Source organism: Chiloscyllium plagiosum, unplaced genomic scaffold, assembly GCF_037043375.1.
Source record: "Chiloscyllium plagiosum isolate Xiang-an unplaced genomic scaffold, Cpla_swu_hap1 HiC_scaffold_1, whole genome shotgun sequence".
NCBI classification, from domain to species: domain Eukaryota; kingdom Metazoa; phylum Chordata; class Chondrichthyes; order Orectolobiformes; family Hemiscylliidae; genus Chiloscyllium; species Chiloscyllium plagiosum.
The window spans coordinates 170,868,823-170,889,199 of NW_028270139.1; the positions used below are offsets into that span (position 1 = coordinate 170,868,823).

Consider the following 20,377-nt stretch of genomic DNA (forward strand, 5'->3'; position numbering starts at 1 on the left):
CCTGGTGTCTATCTTATTACTATTTGCAAACCTACCCTCAAAAGTTTATCATCATTCTTTTTTTGGGTGTCTTTTTTAGGTTTTTAAAACTTTGTCAGTCATACAACATGGAAACAGACCTGCCAGTAGAAGACAGTACAGTATTCCAAAGTGTCTAAATTAGGGACAAAAGAAGGAGAGGAAATAAATATAACTATCACAGGACAAAAAAAAAGAGAAAATGATGGTTGAATTGACCACAGAAATCATGTTGAAACTACTAGCCTCCACAACTCCCTCTGGCAGCTTGTTCTATATAATCACCACCCATGAAAAGTTTGCCCTTTAGGTCCCTTTTAAATCTTTCCCCTCTCGCCTTAAACCTATGCCCTCTAGTTTTGGACTCCCCTACCAGAGGGAAAACAACTTGCCTGTTCACATTATCCATGCCCCTCATAACTTTATAAACTTGTTAAAGGTCACCCCTCAACTTCCAATGCTTCACGGAAAACAGCCCCAGCCGAATGTGTGATGCTGGAAAAGCACAGCACGTCAGGGTCCTGATGAAGGGCTTTTGCCCAAAATGTCAATTGTCCTTCTGCTCAGATGCTGCCTGACCCGTAGTGCTATTCCAGCACCTCACTCTCAATTCTGATCTCCAGCAGTTGCAGTCTTCATTTTCTTCAAGCCTATTCAGCTTCTCCCTATAGCTCAAACCGTCCAACCCTGGCAGCATCCTTGAAAAATTTTCTGTTTTCGTTTCTGACTTGCAACATCTGTTGCTCTTTGGGATTTTAGAAATAGCAATTCCTTGGGGACACAGGTTTAAGATAAAAGGGGGTAACTTTAAAGAAGATGCGAGGGCAGGCTTTTTGGACAACGGGTGATAAGCACATGGGATGCACTGCCAAAGGAGGTGATGGAGGCAGATAAAATATCAGCATTTAAGAAGCATCTTGTCAGATACATGAAAAGCCATGAAATAGAGAGAAACGGACAGCATAGAGGCAGAGATTTTTTAGTTTTGAATGGTATCATGTTTTAGTGGCCCAGAGGGCCTGTTGCTGTGCTGTACTGGCTTTAGTTCATATAATTATTTGTACAAACAGATATAGAAAGGAATAACACAATTGGAATTATGATTGCAGGGTGACCAGACCTGGGAACTGAACATTCAGTGGTATTCAGTTTTTAGGAAGACAGAGAAACTAAGTTTGGTTAGCATTGCTGGTTAAAGAAGATATTAACACAGTAGTGTGGGAAGATAACAGCTCTGGTGAAGTGGAATCAGTATGAGTAGTGCTTAGAAATACCAAAGAGCAGAAAGCTATTGTGGACAGTGCTAACACTAAGGAAGGCACTAAAAAGGAAATTAGAGATACAAGCATTGATTTGGATCGGATTAGGCTTGGATGGCCGAAGGGCCTCTTCCTGGGCTGTAAATTTTCTTTGTTCTTTCTTAAGCAACAATGGTACAGCTGTAATTACAGATAACTTGCATCTATATATAGATTGGGCAAATCAAATCAGTAACCATGTCATACAGGAGGAATTCCTGGACTATGTCCAGATGAATATATTGAGTAACCAACTAAATAATAGGCAAACGTAGACTGGATATTGTGGAATTAGAAAAGAGAAATTCAATCATCATCAGTAAAGTGATGAAGGGGTCCTCATTGGTGCCAATAAGCAAAGATATGAACTGATCACGAACAGTCACTTTGTATTCAAAAAAGGCCACTTAGCTCTTGACTTCATCCATCCTTGATCCTAACATGGATAAAAGAGGTGAACTCCAGAGGTGAGGTCAGAGGCTCTTACTTTGACATCAAATAATATTTAATTAAATATAGCATCAAGGAGCCCGAGGAAACCTGTATATCTGTGATGGGAATTGAGGAAAAGCTCCATACTGGTTGGACTCATATTTAGCACAAAAGAAGATAGCTGTGGTTCTTGTAGAGTGATCATCCCAGTCCAAAGTTTCATTGAATACTTTCTCAGTGTATTTTTTCTCAGCCCAAACATCTTCAGCTGCTTCACCAAAGACCTTTACTCCGTTATACAGTCAGAAAGACGTCCTGGCAAAACTGGAAACAATGGGTAACGGGGCAAACTCTCTGCTGGTTGGATTCATACATGACACAGAGGAAGATGGACTTGGTTGCTGGAAGTCAGTCATTTCAGCTTCAGGACATAGGCCCAACCATTTTCAGTTGCTTCATCAATGACCTTCCCCCCCCATCATAAGGTTAGAAATGAGATTTTCTTTGATGAATGCAAAATATTCAGTAACATGCATGACTCCTCAGATACTGAAGCAGTCCATGTTCAAATGCAACAAGATCTGGACCATAACCAGGCTTGGGCTATCAAGTGACAAGTAACCCAGGTCCCCAGAACATTACCTGGGTCTGGTAATGTAGATTAATAGTCTGGTGATGATACACTAAACCAGTGCACACCCTAAATTGCCTCTTCTAGATAGAGTCATCGAGATATACAGCATGGAAACAGACCATTCGGTCCAATCTGTCCATGCCGACCAGATATCCCAACCCAATCTAGTCCCACCTGCCAGCACCTGGCCCATATCCCTCCAAACCCTTCCTATTCATATATACATCAAAATGCCTCTTAAATGTTGCACCCTCTGCATGAACAAGTTGCCCCTTAGGTCTCCTTTATATCTTTCCCCTCTCACCCTGAACCTATGCCCTCTAGTTCTGGACTCCCTGACCCCAGGGAAAAGACTTTGTCTATTTATCCTATCTATGCCCCTCATAATTTTGTCAACCTCTATAAGGTCACCCCTCAGCCTCCGACGCTCCAGGGAAAACAGCCCCAGCCTGTTCAACCTCTCCCTGTAGCTCAGATCCTCCAACCCTGGCAACATCCTTGTAAATCTTTTCTGAACCCTTTCAAGTTTCACAACATCTTTCCGATAGGAAGGAGGCCAGAATTGTACGCAATATTCCAACAGTGGCCTGACCAATGTCCTGTACAGCCGCAACATGATCTCCCAACTCCTGTACTCAATACTCTGACCAATAAAGGAAAGCATGCCAAAGGCCTTCTTCAATATCATATCTACCTGCGACTCCACTTTCAAGGAACTATGAACCTGCACTCCAAGGTCTCTTTGTTCAGCAACACTCCCTAGGACCTTACCAGTAAGTGCATAAGTCCTGCTAAGATTTGCTTTCCCAAAATGCAGCACCTCACATTTATCTGAATTAAACTCCATCTGCTACTTCTCAGCCCATTGGCACATCTGGTCCAGATCCTATTGTAATCTGAGGTAACCCTCTTTGCTGTCCACTACACCTCCAATTTTGGTGTCATCTTCAAACTTACTAACTGTACCACTTATGCTCGCATCTAAATCATTTATGTAAATGACAAAAAGTAGAGGGCCCAGCACCGATCCTTGTGGCACTCCACTGGTCACAGGCCTCCAGTCTGAAAAACAACCCTCCACCGCTACCCTCTGTCTTCTATCTTTCAGCCAGTTCTGTATCCAAATGGCTCATTCTCCCTGTATTCCATGAGATCTAACCTTGCTAATCGGTCTCCCTTGGGAACCTAGTCGAACGCCTTATTGAAGTCCATATAGATCACATCTACTGCTCTGTCCTTATCAATCTTCTTTGTTACTTCTTCAAAAAACACAATCAAGTTTGTGAGACATGATTTCCCACACACAAAGCCATGTTGATTATCCCAAATCAGTCCTTGCCCTTCGAAATACATGTACATCCTGTCCCTCAGGATTCCCTCCAATAACTTGCCCACCACCGAGGCCAGGCTCACCGGTTTAAAGTTCCCTGGCTTGTCTTTACCACCCTTCTTAAACTGTGGCACCACGTTAGCCAACCTCCAGTCTTCTGGCACCTCACCTGTGACTATCGATGATACAAATATCTCAGGAAGAGGCCCAGCAATCACTTCTCTAGCTTCCCACAGAATTCTCGGGTACATCTGATCAGGTCCTGGGGATTTATCCACCTTTAACCGTTTCAAGGCATCCAGCACTTCCTCCTCTGTAATCTGGACATTTTGCAAGATTTCACCATCTATTTCCCTACAGTCTATATCTTCAATATCCTTTTCCACAGTAAATACAGATGCAAAATATTCATTTAATATTCATAGCTAAATCATTTCTATTTACCACAAAACAAGGGCCCAGTACTGAACATTGTGAAACTCTACTGGACACAGGCTTCCAATCACAAAAGTACCCTATGACCATCCTCTGTGCTTTCAGTCACTCAGCCAATTCTGAATCCAAACTGAACTTTGACAAACTGAGCTTTGACAAAGGGTCAGTTAGACTCGAAACGTCAGCTCTTTTCTCTCCTTACAGATGCTGCCAGACCTGCTGAGATTTTCCAGCATTTTCTCTTTTGGTTTCAGATTCCAGCATCCGCAGTAATTTGCTTTTATCCAATTTGCCAAATTTCTTTGGATCTCATGGACTCTTAATTTCGCTATCAGTCTCCCAGAAGGCTCACCAGAAGTCCTGAAGTAAAAGTACATTACATTAAAAGCATTCCCCTCACCTACACACTTGGTTACCTCTTCTAAAAATACAATCATGTTTCCCCATAATGAAACTGTGCTGACTATTCTTGATTAAGTCATGCCTCTCCAAATGCAGACTAAATCTGTCCCTCAAAATCGCTTCCACTAGTTTCCCCCTACTGAAATTAAGTTTACTATCATGTGATTTTCCAATTTATCCTTTGCTCCTTTCCTGTATAATGGTACTATCAGCTGTCATTCAATTTTCCACTGACACAAAATATTCATTTAGATCTCTTCCTACATCCTCTGGTTTTATGCACAAATTTTACCTTTATTGGCCCTACTGTTTCCACAGTACTTTCATATTCCCTTCCAAGTCAAATATCATCCTGATTTTGAAACATGTCAACATTTCTTTGCTATTCTGGATTAGTGGTGCTGGAAGAGCACAGCAGTTCAGGCAGCATCCAAGGAGCTTCGAAATCGACATTTCGGGCAAAAGCCCTTCATCAGGAATTGGGATGTCAATCTGTGGTTATACACAACATTGGTGAGGCCAATTATGGAGTACTGTGTGCAGTTCTGCTATATGGAGGGTATTATTAAACTGGAGAGGGCATAGAAATGATTTCCAAGGATGTTACTGGGACTGGAGGGTTTGAGTTAGAGGGAGAGGCTGGGACTTTTTCCACTGGAGCGCAGGAAGTTAAGGGATGATCTTATAGAGGATTATAAAATCTGAGAGACATGGATAAGGTGAATGGCAAGGGCTTTCCCCAAGTGTAGGGAGTTCAAAACTAAAAGGCATAATTTTAAGATGAGTGGAGAAAGATTTCAAAGGGAGCTAAGGGGCATCATTTTCACAAAAGGGTGGTTCAATGAAGTATAAACTGCCAGAGCAAGTGGTGGATGCAGGTAAGGTTACAACATTTAAGTGGCATTTATGGGCCAAATGCAGGCAAATAGGACTCGTTTATTTGGGAAACTTGGTCAGCATGGATGAGTTGGACCGAAGAGTCTGTTTCCATGTTTTATAACTCTATGACGTTATAACCGTGCTAATCTATTACCCCAATCCTGTGAATACTGATTTTGTGCAATAGCTTCTCATGCAGCACATTGATTAATTTTTGAAAAGGCAAGCAGATTAGTTATATCGTCAAATAACCTGTTAACAAGTACCTTAGAGAAATAATGAATTATATTATCTCATATTTACCCTACAATTGAGTTGAAACAAAATTGAACATTAGAATTCAGCGTGTCCTCTCAAACGGATGTTAAAGATGCAGAAGCAATATTTTTAAATGAGTTGAGGAATTCTCTTTGCTCAATATTTAACATTTAATCATCACTGTCGCAGTACTTACACTTTCAGGATATGACTGATTAAGAAGCATTGTAAATATAAGAACCGTCTTTCAAGGAAGTACTCACCTCAACACTGTCTGCCACAAGCACCAATTCTACATACTTCATTTCTGAACCGAGAGACCTTTTCAGCTGAAAAATAACATTAAGATGTCTTCAAAAAATGGTTAACAATTGAATGTCACTGGATCTGGTATTCATAACATTTTACATAAGTTGCATGATCTGTTTACTGACCTCTGCCTTTTTTGAGTGCCTGCCTTGGTGTTGAGCAACCATTGACAGAATGGACCTAAGCATTCAATGGCATCATAAACCCACTTCAGTTTGGCACAAATATATGCATGGGCGTTTCCTAATTTCACTTCTGCTTGTTCTTGCTGTAATTTTTAGAATATCTCACCCTGGTCACCACCTATGTCGCATCCATATGCACATCCTGTGAACACATGGTTTCAGCTTTCATGTGTGCACTGGTGACACTCAGCTATAACTCATTATCTCCTCATAAGATAGTCCCTCTTTTGCCAAGATTAAGCCAGAGAACCTGGGATGCCTTCAACATGAATATTTGTATTTCCTTAGATAAATAAAATTGTGTACAATATGCCAGGTGTGGTCTATCTAGTGTACTGTATACTTTTACCGAAACCTCCCTACATTTATACTCCATTTTCATTAAAATAAAGGCCAACATTTCATTGCCTTCCCTTCCCTGCTCAGTAAAAATTCATCACAATAAGGAGGAAAGATTCGAGGAGAAGCATAAACAACCATGGCTAATCAAGGAAATTAAGAACAGTATTAAATTGAAAGAGAAAGCATATTAGAAAGAAGTCAGTGGTAACCCTGAAGTTTGAGATAAATTCAGAATCTAGCAAAGGAAGACTAAAAAGATAATAAAGAAGATAAACTAGAAAGGCAAAGTAATGAGCAATATAAAAATTGACAATAAGAGCTTCTTTAAATTTATAAAAAGGATGAGAACAGTAAAAGTGACCATAGGCTCCTTAGAAATAGAATCTGTGAAGATAGTTATGGAGAGAAGTTAAACAGCTACTTTGCATCAGTCTTCATGGTGAAGGATACCTCAAACATCCCATTAATACTAAAGAATATGGGGGAGGAACTAAGCCTCATCACCAGAAAAGTAGTATTAAAATAAAAACTCACGGGGCTAAAAGCAATTAAGTCCCCAGGCCCTGATGGCTTTGCATCCTAGAATACAAAAAAAAGTAGCTACAGACATAGCCGATGCATTGATTGTAATTTTCAAAATAATCATTACAGCATGGCCAAGATATTAAAATAAAACAAAGAATTGCACATGTTGAAGATCTGAAACAAAAACAAAATTTTCTGGCAAAATTCAGCAGGTTTCAAGTGCAGTAACTCTACATCAGAAGTATTAGCAGCTAGGAAAAACTGGAATTGATGCTGAATATGAAATTGGAGGGGGTGTGTGGAGGGGAGAGGTGAGCTCAGAGAGAGAGTGAGAGAGAGAGATAGAGAGAGATGAAAGGGATAGTTAAATAAGGATATTATTTAAAGAAGGCCAGGATATAAGAAAAGTTGAATAAGTGGTAATAAGAACTAACTGTCGGAGACAATGGGTGAGCTGTGTTCCAGTCTGGTTCTGAGGAAGAGTCACTGGATCTGAAATGTTAACTCTGCCTTCTACCCACGGATGCTGTCATGCTTGCATTTCCCAGCAATTTCTGTTCTTGGTGCTATATTCAAGTCCGTTTTGAAATTATACAATGCTTTGACCTCAACTGCTTTCTGTGACAGCAAATTCCACCATTTCACAACTTTCTGGGTGAAGAAATGTCTCGTCATCACAATCCTTATTTTCCCCATCTCTTAGAATGAGCATACATCACAAAAAAGCTCGCATCCAAATTCTGCAGGAGTAGGAAAGGTAAATGGAATGTTAGCCTTAATTTCAACAGGAATGGAACATAAAGAGGGATGCCTTGCTAAAACTATACATGCCATGAATCAGACCATAACTGGAACATTATGAGAAGTTTTTGGCCTCCTCTGTGAGGCACGATCCGTCGGCATTGAAGGTAGTCCAGAGAAGGTTTACTAGACTGGTCTGGGTATGGTTGAACTATCTCATGAGGAGAGGTTGACTATGTTGGGCTTGTATTTGTTGGAATTTAGAAGAATGAGAGGCAACCTTTGTGAAACATATAAGATTCAAAGGAATATGACAGGATAGGTGAGGAATGGCTATATCCCCTTTGGGATGAGTCGAGGATCACAGGACAGAATTGATCAATTAAGGCAGAGATGTAGAGGATTTTTTTTTTCTCTTAGAAGGTGAATCTGTGGAATTCTTTGTGGTAGATGGCTGCAGATGTTGGGTTTTTAAGTATATTCAGTTTTTTTTTAATCAGTAAGGGAATCAAGGGTTGTAAAAAAGGTAGAAAAGTAGAGTTGAGGATTATCATATCAGCCATGATCTCATTGAATGGTGAAGCAGATGGTGAAGTGTTGACCACGAATGTTCGTAGATTAGTCAAACCTTTAATATTCAATTCCTGATGCTCCAACCGAAGATCCATCTGAGTTTGCTTCTAGCAGAAATAAAAAACGCCAAAGCCATACCATTCTTTTCTATGTAATCTGTATCCATATTTCTACTTATTTTTTCCACTGTTCAGAAGGATCAACCTCACAGCACATTAGTGGGAAATAATATTCCAACATTTTAATTTATTTTCAGTCATTCTTCTCAAAGGTAATTCAAATTTCATGTAAAATAGAAATCTTATTTTCCAATCCTTTCTTTTATCCTCCTTGCAATTATCCCCCGCTTCCATTATCAAATTAAATTTAAGCCTGTTGGGGAAACACAGTTCAAGACACCTCTCCCTCTAGATACATCTTAGAGATTTTTTGACCTATTTGTTTAGAATCGTTATTACACAACACCAGACTTGAACACAGACCACCTGGCCCAGAGGTAGGGACACTACCACTGCCAACAAATATCTCAATACCTGCTTCTCAATAGGAAGTGAATCCATGTCCCCAGGCCATTGGTCCATACTTCTTGATTACAAATGCAATGGCATGACCACTCTGCTACTATCACAACATAACAGCAGTAAGTGTTTTGAACAGATTCCTTTTGGGTACATTTAAACACTTTCCAGTGTTATTTTATAGCTCAATAGTTCCATCATGCATACTGTGCAAACGTTCAAGGAGACTACAGGGAACCAAAGAAAGATACCCAGAGGTGGTGTGGGGTCACAAAGATGACATGATGGACATGAAATTTGCACATACAATGAATGGGGAATGAGAGCGAGAAGATGCAATAGCCTTTTGAACAAGTGTATCAATATCCCAGAGAACTGGGTAGACCTTCAATCAAACTAGCCCACTTCACAATTTACAAACTTCCAAATCTGCTTCAATCACACTTCAGAAAGTCACTAGCATTCCTCTCTGAACAGCTGGCATGTTTCTGAGCAGGTCAGTAGTCTCTTGGCCTTATGCGTAGTCCGTAAGACATAGATGATGGATCAGCAGACATTTTTGCTCTGAGGTTCATAATGGAAAAGTTTATAGATCATGGCTAAAGACCAGTGCAGTGTGTCAAACTGAATGGGCCAAATGCCTATTTTTAAGCTCAATTCTTCTGTGATTCCAGTTCATAAATGAATTCTTTGGTATGTCTACCAATAACTGCCAACATACAGATCTATCAACCTGCCAACCAAGTGCAATAACTATTTAAGTATAACACAAAACACAATACTTACCTGATGTGGGTGCTGAGTATATTCAGGGATTATATTCCTGCCTTGGCACCTAATATTCCTTGATTTGAGATACTCAGGTTTATATACCAGGTGGTACCCATATCCATCTTCCTCAAGATGCTCGATAATGTAACTTTGATTCATGAGAATAATTAAAGCACTAACAGCAATATAAGAAAAAAGAATGAAGGTTAGACATTACAAAATGACTCAAAGAATTTACTTCTGTCTAAGTGCTCTCAATAAGTTTAATTGGAAGCACAAATAGATCATTTGAAGCTTTCCCATACCATAAATGATCGCCAAGTAAAGAAGTGGCATGCCTAATAAACCTGACTTACATTAAATCCTATTTATAGCGAGACATTATCAGAAGACTATTTATTCAGCGAGCCAGATAATCTGGGAGTGTGTTTGAATCCCAGCATGGCAGATGATGGAATTTGAACTCAAATTTAAAAGTTTAGATTGAAGAGTTAAATGATGACAACTATTGTCGCTTATCAGAAAAACCCATCTGATTCACTAATATCCTTCAGGAAAGGAAATTTTCTATCCTTATCCAGTGTGGCCAACACGTGACTCTAAACCCACATCAATGTGAGAACTGCCCTCTGAAATGGGTGAACAAATCATTCACGTGTGTTAACCACGACAAAGGGGGAAAAGAAATGAAAACTGATGGACCATGATGGTAAACTAGGCATCAGAAGCAAGAACAGCAAATACAGCTCTACTGTCACTGCACAGACCTCCTTACTAATATAAGATCATTAGGTGGAAGAGCAGAATTAGGCCATTTGGCCCACGAAGTCTGCTCTGCCATTCAATCATGGGGATCCCTGAACTGGGACTCCTAAGACCCTTTATGCTTCAGGTTTCAAAACTCTTTCTCCCATTTAGAAAACAGTCCGCACCTCTACTTTCCAAACCAAATGTAAAACCTCACACTTTGCCACATTGTATTCCATATGCCACTTCTTTGCTCATTTTCCCAGCATGTCCAAGTCCTCTGCAAACTCCCTGCTTCCTCACCTTCTTTCTGTCCCTTCACCTACTTTTGCATCATCTGCAAACTCAGCACCAATGTCCATTGTCCTCTGTTTGTTAATGTATAACAATGTATAATGTATATGTATATATAATTGTGATCCCACCCTAATCCTGCATAATTCCACTAGTCAATGACTACCAGCCTGAGAAAGACCCCTTTATCCTTACTCTCTGCCACTCAGATAATCCTCTATCCATGCCAATACCTTGCCCTGAATACCACATGATCTTATATTATTTATCAGCCTCCTGTATGGCACCTTGTCACAAGCCTTCTGGAACTCCATGGGTGGCACTGTGGCTCAGTGGTTAGCACTGCGGCCTCACAGCACTAGGGACACGGATTCAATTCCATTCTTGGGCAACAGTCTGTGTCGAAGTTGGTGTGTGTGTGCGCACGCTTCCTTCCTCTGGGTGCTCCGGTTTCCTCCGATAATCCAAAAATGTGCAGGTTAGGTGGATTGACAATGCTAAATTGTCCATAGTGTTCAGGGATATGTAGGTTAGTTGGATTAGCCATGGGATATGCAGGGTTATAGGGATGAAGTAGAGGTGCTGGTCTGAGTGGTATGCTCTTCAGAGGGTCGCTGTGGATTCGATAGACTGAATTGCCTGTTTCCACAATGATAGGATCATATGAAATCATATCAACTGGTTCTCCTTTATCTAACGCCTTGATTACCTCCTCAAATAACTCCAACAGACTTGTCAGGCAAGACCTCACCTTGATGAAGCCGTGCTGACTCAGCCCCAACTTACCATGCACTTTTATATAATTTCATTCTTGAAGCAATCTTATTGCTCACAATGGATGCTAAAAACTTAACAAAACCAAGGTCAAACCAACTGGTCTATGGATATAGGCTTGCTCGCTGAGCTGGAAGGTTCATTTTCAGACATTTCGCCACCATACGAGGTAACATCTTCAGTGATCCTCCGTATGAAGCACTGGTGGTATATCTCGCTTTCTATTTATGTGCTTGGGTATCCTTGGGTTGGTGATGTCATTTCCTGAGTTGACATCATTTCCTGCTCTTTTTCTCAGGGGTTGGTGAATGGGATCCAAGTCAATGTATTTGTTGATAAGAGTTCCGGTTGGAATGCCATGCTTCTAGGAATTCTCATGCATGTCTCTGTTTGGATTGTCCTAGGAGGGATGTGTTGTCCCAGTCGAAGTGGCTCCCTTCCTCATCCATATGTAAAGATACTAGTGAGAGTGGGCCATGTCGTTTTGTGGCTAGTTGATGTTCATGTATCCTGGTGGCTAGTTTTCTGCCTGTTTGTCCAATGTAGTGTTTGTTACAGTTCTTGCAAGGTATTTTGTAAATGACATTACTTTTGCTTGTTGTCTGTATAGGGTCTTTCAAGTTGATTAGCTGCTGTTTAGTATGTTGGTGGGTTTGTGGGCTACCCTGATGCCAAGGGGTCTGAGTAGTCTGGCGGTCATTTCCGAGATGTCTTTTATGTAGGGGAGAGTGGCTAGGGCTTCTGGACGTGTTTTATCTGCTTGTTTGGGTTTGTTACTAAGAAATCGGTGGACTGTGTTCGATATCAATATCAACCTGGCCAAAGAAACACTGATACACTATTAGAAAAACCAAAGACACATAGACCAAACACCACCAACTTCATTAGCAAGGACAATAACATCAAGTTAGCGGACCTATGCCTTACCACCCTCTTCACCTTCAACAACAAAACCTACAGACAAACCAATGGAACACCCATCGGATCTCCGATATCAGGGTTCTTAGCAGAGGCAGTAATGCAGAGACACAAACAAACAGCTCTGCCAACCACCCAACCCAAACTTTGGGTCCACTATGTGGACGATACCTCTGTCATCACGAATTGAAACAAATAAGGGGAAACGTTCAAGACCATCAATAATACCCTTACTGGCATAAATTTCACTAAAGAGGAGGAAAACAACAACAAACTGCCATTCCTAGATGTCGCAGTAGAGCGAACAGCCAATGGGGAACTTCAAACCAGTGTCTACAGGAAAACAACACATACGGACCAAATATTGAACTACAGAAGCAATCATTCCAGCATCCACAAACAAAACTGCACGAGAACATTATTTCAATGAGCCACCACACACTGTAGCACAAAGGAACTAGGAAGAGCAGAGGAAAATCACCTATACAAAAAGAACAGGTACTCAATGAACACAGTCCGCCAATTTCTCAGTAACAAACCCAACAGGCAGACAAAACACATCCAGAAACCCTAGACACTCTCCCCTACATCAAAGACATCTCAGAAATGACTGCCAGACTACTCAGACCCCTTGGCATCATGGTAGCCCACAAGCCCACCAACTTACTAAAACAGCAGCTAATGAACTTGAAAGACCCTATGCAGATAAGCAAAACTAATGTCATTTACAAAATACCTTACAAGACTGTAACAAACACTACATTGGACGAACAGAAGAAAACTAGCCACCAGGATACATGAACACCAATTAGCCACAAAAAGTCATGACCCACTCTCACTAGTATCCTTACATATGGATGAGGCATGACACCACTTCGACTTGGACAACACATCTATCCTAGGACAAGCCAAACAGGGACATGCACGAGAATTCCTCAAAGCATGGCAATCTAACCAGAACTCTATCAACAAACACATTGATTTGGATTCGATCTACCACCCTCTGAGAAAAAGAACACAAAATGACATAATCGGAGGAAATGACGTCAACACAGGAAAATAACATCACCAACACAAGGAAACCCAAACACATAAATAGAAAGAAGGCTACACCACCAGTGCTTCAGCCGGAGGCTCACTGAAGATGTTACCTAGTATGGTGACGGAACATCTGAGAACGAACCTTCCAGCTCAGTGAGCAAACCTACATCCAGAACCTCAACCTGAGCTACAAATCTTCTCAAAATTCACTAACTGGCCTATATTTTCCTATCTTCTGCTTCCCTTTCTTCTTAAACAGGGGTGTAACATTAGCCATTTTTCAGTCTTCTGGGACCCTCTCTGACACCATTGATTCCTGAAAGATCACCACCCATGCCTCTACAGTCTCCTCAGCTGTCTCCTTCAGAACACTGAGGTATAGTCCATCTTGTTTGGGTGATTTATCTGATGTGATACAAATACATGAATGGCGCTTTCTCATCATGGAACAAATGTTTACCCACATCCTCCAAACACAGTTAGATATTAATTTAAGCCAGCAAAAGTGAGACTTGTTAGAATTAGTCAGTGCTAGATATGTTTCTGGAGTAGCAACGGTTAATAACCTTGACATAAGGGGGCTTGACTCATAGATACAGTCCCCTGCAAAAACAAAATGCAAATAGTTCAAAGTGGAAGTCTAAGCAAAAACTAGTCAATTAGGATAGGAATCTTCCCAACTGACCCACAGGCTAATGAGTTTTTGAAACCCATCCAGAACACAAACAATCCGATTCCTCGCCAACATCTCCAAGGGTCAGCATAAAGCCATGATATGTACTACTTATGTTAGCTAGTTATTAGCTATGATCAGTACAAACTTGTTGCAACCAGACATGCATCAGGTGCCACATGAACAATTGTGAAAATGGGTAGGTGAAAGGATGCCCTTATGCCACATTAGGAGTACACCATTAGCCAACAGGGTACTAGGTTGATGATAAAGTATAGAATTACATAGGAGCAGTCTTGCACATTCCCAAACATGGTGATGAGTATGTCTATCCTTTGAGGAATGTTCACAACATTGGCATTATGAGGGTACACAAATATCATTAAGTAACCGACCAACTCATGTAATCATTAGGAATGGAATTGATTTATCTCAGGGGGAGATTATTGGGGCTGTCCAGAAGAAATAACTAGACAAGAACTTATGAAATGTGATTTTGTTATGTATGAAAATTACCTGTTATCTATTTCACTTGTCACTCTTTTAAAATCATTCTGTTATTTAATATGCCCTTTATGGACTGGCTTACTATCGACCATGGCCAGAAAATAGTGCATAGGGCAGATACAATGTCTCCTGGAGGGTCACAATATGGACATTAGCAATTTGACTTCAGATCTTGCTAAAAAATGAAGACATTAACCCAACGGTGATGATAAACTCGGTGATTAAGAAAAATCTTATGATCCAACGTATGGACCAAGAAGTATAATGGTATGTTGTTACCGAATTATCACCACTTCATCACCTGACAACATACTGAACACAAGTTGAAAAGGAAGCTCAGGAAATAATTCACCAACGGAATGAAAACATGAAAGAAATTGAGATTCACATAAATAATGCTGATATAGCACTGCAAAGCCAAAGCTTTTGGAATATAATATGGAACTAGGGACTTATTATACAAATACACCCATGGATTCGGATTTTATCTCATATACGAGCAATACTGTTGTTTGTTATGTTAATTATACAGTTTATACTCATCCATCTAACTAAGAGACAATTTAAGCAGAAGGATAGGAGGACAGTAATAGAAGGGCAAATGTAGTTCCCACATTTTAATAAAATGCACTGAGTAATTTTTGACTGCCTTGAGCATGACCAAGAGTCAACAAGGAGACTGAAGAAGGCGAAGAGGGGTAGGAGAGTGTAAAATATGAGAAATAAGAAGCAGGATACTGGAAAACACGACACACAGGAGAGAAACCTCGAAAAGCAGGAGAGTATAAGGCTATGAGAGAAATACATCCATATGAGGAAGCAGTTGATGTACTTCACCAGCATACACATAAGTGGGAAGAGTGAGCAGTTACTGACAGCAACAGAGAACAGTCTATTTTCCTCAGCTACACTGGCGCCATTCCCCACCTTTTCCTCTGCTACATCAATGACTGTATCTGCATCACCTCGTGCTCCCACAAGGAGGTTGAACAGTTCATCAACTTCACAAACACCTTCTACCCAGACCTTAAGTTCACTTGGACCATCTTGGACACCTCCCTCCCCTTCCTGGACCTCTCTGTCTCCATTTCTGGTGACTGACACAACATGGACATCTAATTAAAACACACCAACTCACACAGCTACCCAAACTACACCTCCACCCTCCCTCGTTCATTTAAAAATGACTATTGTTTGACTATGTTATGACTATTTGGCAAAGCATAGTGTGATTAAAGGCAGGAGAAAGTGAGGACTGCAGATGCTGGAGACCACAGTTGAAAAGTGTGGTGCTGGAAAAGCGCAGCAGGCCAGGCAGCATCAGAGGAGCAGGAGAATCGACGTTTCGGGCATAAGCCCTTCTTCAGGAATGAGGCTGGTGTGCCAAGCAGGCTGAGATAAAAGGTGGGGGGCGGGAGTTTGGGGGATGCGATAGGTGGAAGGAGGTGAGGGTGAGGGTGATAGGCCGGAGAGGGGATGGGGGCGGAGAGGTCAGGAAGAAGATTGCAGGTCAAGAGGGCGGTGCCTGAATCCGGGGATTGGGACTGAGATAAGGTGGGAGGAGGGGAAATGAGGAAGCTGGAGAAATTTACATTCACCCCGTGTGGTTGGAGGGTTCCTAGGTGGAAGATGAGGCGCTCTTCTTCCAGGAGTTACTCCCACTCCGCCAAGGACATGCAGGTTCTTGGCCTCCTCCATCGCCACACCCTGGCCACATGACGCCTGGAGGAAGAGCGCCTCATCTCACACCAAGGAACCCTCCAATCACACGGGATGAATGTAGATTTCTCCAGTTTCCTCATTTCCCCTCCCCCCATCTTATCTCAGTCCCAACCCCTGGATTCAGCACCGCCCTCTTGACCTGCAATCTTCTTCCCGACCTCTCTGCCCCCACCCCCTCTCCGGCCTATCACCCTCACCTCCTTCCACTTATCGTATTCCCAGCGCCCGTCCCCCAAATTCTCCCCCCCCTACCTTTTATCTCAGCCCGCTTGGCATGCCAGCCTCATTCCTTAAGAAGGGCTTGTGATTAAAGGCAGTCAGCATGGCTTTGTGAGGGGCAGGTCATGACTCACAAATATTATTGAATTCTTTGAGGAGGCGTCAAAACAGGGTGACGAATGTTGAGCAGTGTAAGAGATGTATATGGACTTCAGCAAGGCATTTGATTGGGTTCCCCATGGTAGGCTCATTCATAAAGTCAGGAAGTATGGAATACAGGGAGATTTGGCTATCTGGATTCTGAATTGGTTGGTTGACAGAAGGTAGAGAGTAGTTGTAGATGGAAAGTATTCTGCCTGGAGGTCAGTGTTGTGTGGGGTCCCGCAGGGCTCTGTTCTTGGGCCTCTGCTCTTTGTAGCTTTTATAAATGACTTGGATGAGGAGGTTGAGGGGTGGGTTAGTAAATTTGCAGATGACACTAAGGTTGGAGGTGTCGTCGATAGTATAGAGGGTGACTGCAGGCTGCAGTGCGACACAGACAGAATGCAGAGCTGGGCTAAGAAATGGCAGATGGATTTCAACCTGGATAAATGCGAAGTGATGCATTTTGGAAGGTCGTACTCGAATGTTAAATATAGGATTAAATACAGAATTATTGGCAGTCTGGAGGAACAGAGAGTTCTGGGTGTGCAAGTACATAGATCCCTCAAAGTTGCCACCCAAATGGATAGGGTTGTTAAGAAAGCATATGATGTTTTGGCTTTCATTAACAGGGGGATCGAGTTTAAGAGCCGCGAGGTTTTGCTGCAGCTCTACAAGTCCCTGACGAGACCTCACTTGGAATATTGTGTCCAGTTCTGGTTGCCCTACTATAGGAAAGATACAGAGGCTTTGAACAGGGTGCAAAGAAGGTTTACCAGGATTCTGCCTGGACTGGAGGGCTTGCCTTATGAAGAAAGGTTGAAATAAGCTCTGGAGAGAAGGAGGAAGAGAGGAGACCTGATTGAGGTGTACAAAATAATGAGTGGAATAGATAGAGTCAATAGCCAGAGACTTGCCCCAGGGCAGGATTGACTGGTACGAGGAGTCATAGTTTGAAGATATTAGGAGGAAGGTATAAAGGAGACATCAGAGGTAGGTTCTTTACACAGAGAGTTGTGAATGAATGGAATGCGTTGCCAGCTGTGGTGGTGGAAGCAGATTCATTGGGGACATTTAAGCGACTACGAGACATGCACATGGATAGCAGTGAGTTGAGGGGTGCAAACATTAACTTACTATATTTTACATTAGGATTAAATCTCGGCACAACATTGTGGGCCAAAGGGCCTGTTCTGTGCTGTACTTTTCTATGATCTATGTTCTAAAATGCTATACCTTATGCCCAGTTCCTCTGTCTCCGCTGCATCTGCTCCCAGGAGGTTCAATTCCACCATAGAGCATCCCAAATGGCTTCCTTCTTCTTCAAACTGCAATTTTCCCTCCCACGTGGTCGATTATGCCCTCCAGCACATCTCCTCCACTTCCCGCACCTCTGCCTTGAACACCACCCCTCCAATTGTAACAAGGACCCCTGGTCTTCACCTTCCACTCCAACAACCTCCAGACACATCACATCATCCTCCGCCATTTCTGGCACCAGAGATACATTTCACTCCCTACCCCTATCTGCGTTTCATAGAAACAAGCCCTCTGCGACTCACTTGTTAGGTCCACACCCCCCACCAGCCCATCCTTCACTCCCGGTGCCTTCCCCTGCCACCACAATTGGTGTAAAACATGTACCCACACCTCCATCCTCACCTCCGTCCAAGGCTCCAAAGGTTCCTTCTCCATCCGACAGAGATTTACCAGTACTTCCACACACATTATCGACTGTGTCCATTGCTCTTAGTATGGTCTCCTCAACATTGGGTAGACAGGAGGCCAACTTGCGGAACATTTCTGGAAACGTCTCTGGGACACACACATTAAATAACCCCACCACCTTGTGGTCGAACACATTAACTCTCCTTCCCTCTCCGCCAAGGACATGCAAGTCCTGTGCCTCCTTCACCACTAAACTCTTGACAACTGACACTGGAATAAGAACGCCTCATTTTCCATCTTGGGACTGTCCAACCAGCCGGGTCAATGTAGATTTCACTAGTTTCTTCATTTATCCTCCCCCCACCTTAACCCAGATTCAACCTTCCAATTTAGCATCGCCTTCTTGAACTGTCCTACCTGTCCATCTTCCTTCCCATATATCCACTCCACTCTCCTCTCCGACCTATCACCTTCAACCCCACCTTCATCTGTCTATCATATACCCACTTACCTTCCCACCTAGCCTCAACCCTTCCCATTTATCTCTCAGCTTCCTTTGAGAAGCCTTCATTCCTGATGAAGAGCTTATCCTCCAAATGTCGACCCTCCAGCTGAAGTACTTTCAAATAAACTTATTGGACTATAACTTGGTCTTGTGTGGTTTTTAACAATGTTAGTAGATACATGATGCTGGTAAATTTGAGGGGCTTGAAGGCGGATAAATCCCTAAAGGCCTGATAATTCAAATCTCAGAATTATTAAGGAAGTGGCTCTTGAAATAGTGGATGCATTGGTGGTCATCTTCCAGAACTCTATAGACTGTGGAAGAGTTCTTGCAGATTGCAAGGTAGCTAATATTATCCAATATTCAAAAAGGGAGGTAGAGAGAAACTCGGAAATTATAGACCAGTAAGCCTAATGTTGATAGTGGGGAAAATTTTCAAATCCATTATCAAGGAATTTATAGCAGAGCATTTATAGAGGTGTTGCAGAATTAGACACAATCAGCATGGAATTATGACGGGGAAATCACTCTTGACAAATCTGTTGGAATTCTATGAAGATGAGTTTTTTGAATAAGTAACAAAGAGGATTGATGATGGCAGAGCGGTAGATGTGATCTATATGGACTTCAGTAAGGCTTTCGACAAGGTTCCCCATGGGAGACTTGTGAGCAAGGTTAGATCTCATGGAATACAGGGAGAACTAACCATTTGGATAGAGAACTGGCTCAAAGGTAGAAGACAGAGGGTGGTGGTGGAGAATTGTCTTTCAGGGTGGAGGCCTGTGACCGGTGGAGTGCCACAAGGATCACTGCTGGGTCCACTATTTTTCATAATTTATAAAAATGATTTGGAGGAGAAAGTGAGGACTGCAGATGCTGGAGATCAGAGCTGAAAATGTGTTGCTGGAAAAGCGCAGCAGGTCAGGCAGCATCCAGGGAACAGGAGAATCGACGTTTCGGGCATAAGCCCTTCTTCAGGAATCAAGGCTTATGCCCGAAACGTCGATTCTCCTGTTCCCTGGATGCTGCCTGACCTGCTGCGCTTTTCCAGCAACACATAAATGATTTGGATGTGAGTATAAGAGGTTTAATTAGTAAGTTTGTAGATGGAACCAAAATTGGAGGTGTAACAAAGAATAAATGCGAGGTGCTGCATTTTGGGAAAGCAAATCTTATACACTTAATGGTAAAGTCCGAGGGAGTGTTGCTGAACAAAGAGACCTTGGAGTGCAGGTTCATAGCTCCTTGAAAGTGGAGTCGCAGGTAGATAGGATAGTGCAGAAGGCGTTTGGTATGCTTTCCTTTATTGGTCAGAGTATTGAGTAGAGCAGTTGGGAGGTCATGTTGCGGCTGTACAGGACATTGGTTAGGCCACTGTTGGAATATTGTGTGCAATTCTGGTCTCCTTCCTATCGGAAAGATGTTGTGAAACTTGAAAGGGTTCAGAAAAGATTTACAAGGATATTGCCAGGGTTGGAAGATCTGAGCTACAGGGAGAGGCTGAACAGGCTGGGGCTG

General features: G+C 42.1%; 1 protein-coding gene across 1 annotated transcript in view; it reads right to left on the reverse strand.

Moving 5' to 3' along the window:
• Window positions 1-20,377, reverse strand: part of LOC122549379 (disintegrin and metalloproteinase domain-containing protein 8-like) — a 249,455-nt gene that overhangs the window by 15,262 nt on the left and 213,816 nt on the right. The window contains exons 6-7 of the mRNA XM_087985954.1: window positions 9,666-9,825; window positions 5,950-6,015 (exon numbers count right to left, since the gene is read on the reverse strand). Coding sequence (XP_087842080.1) covers window positions 5,950-6,015; window positions 9,666-9,825 — 226 coding nt within the window. The remainder of the gene's footprint in view (window positions 1-5,949; window positions 6,016-9,665; window positions 9,826-20,377) is intronic.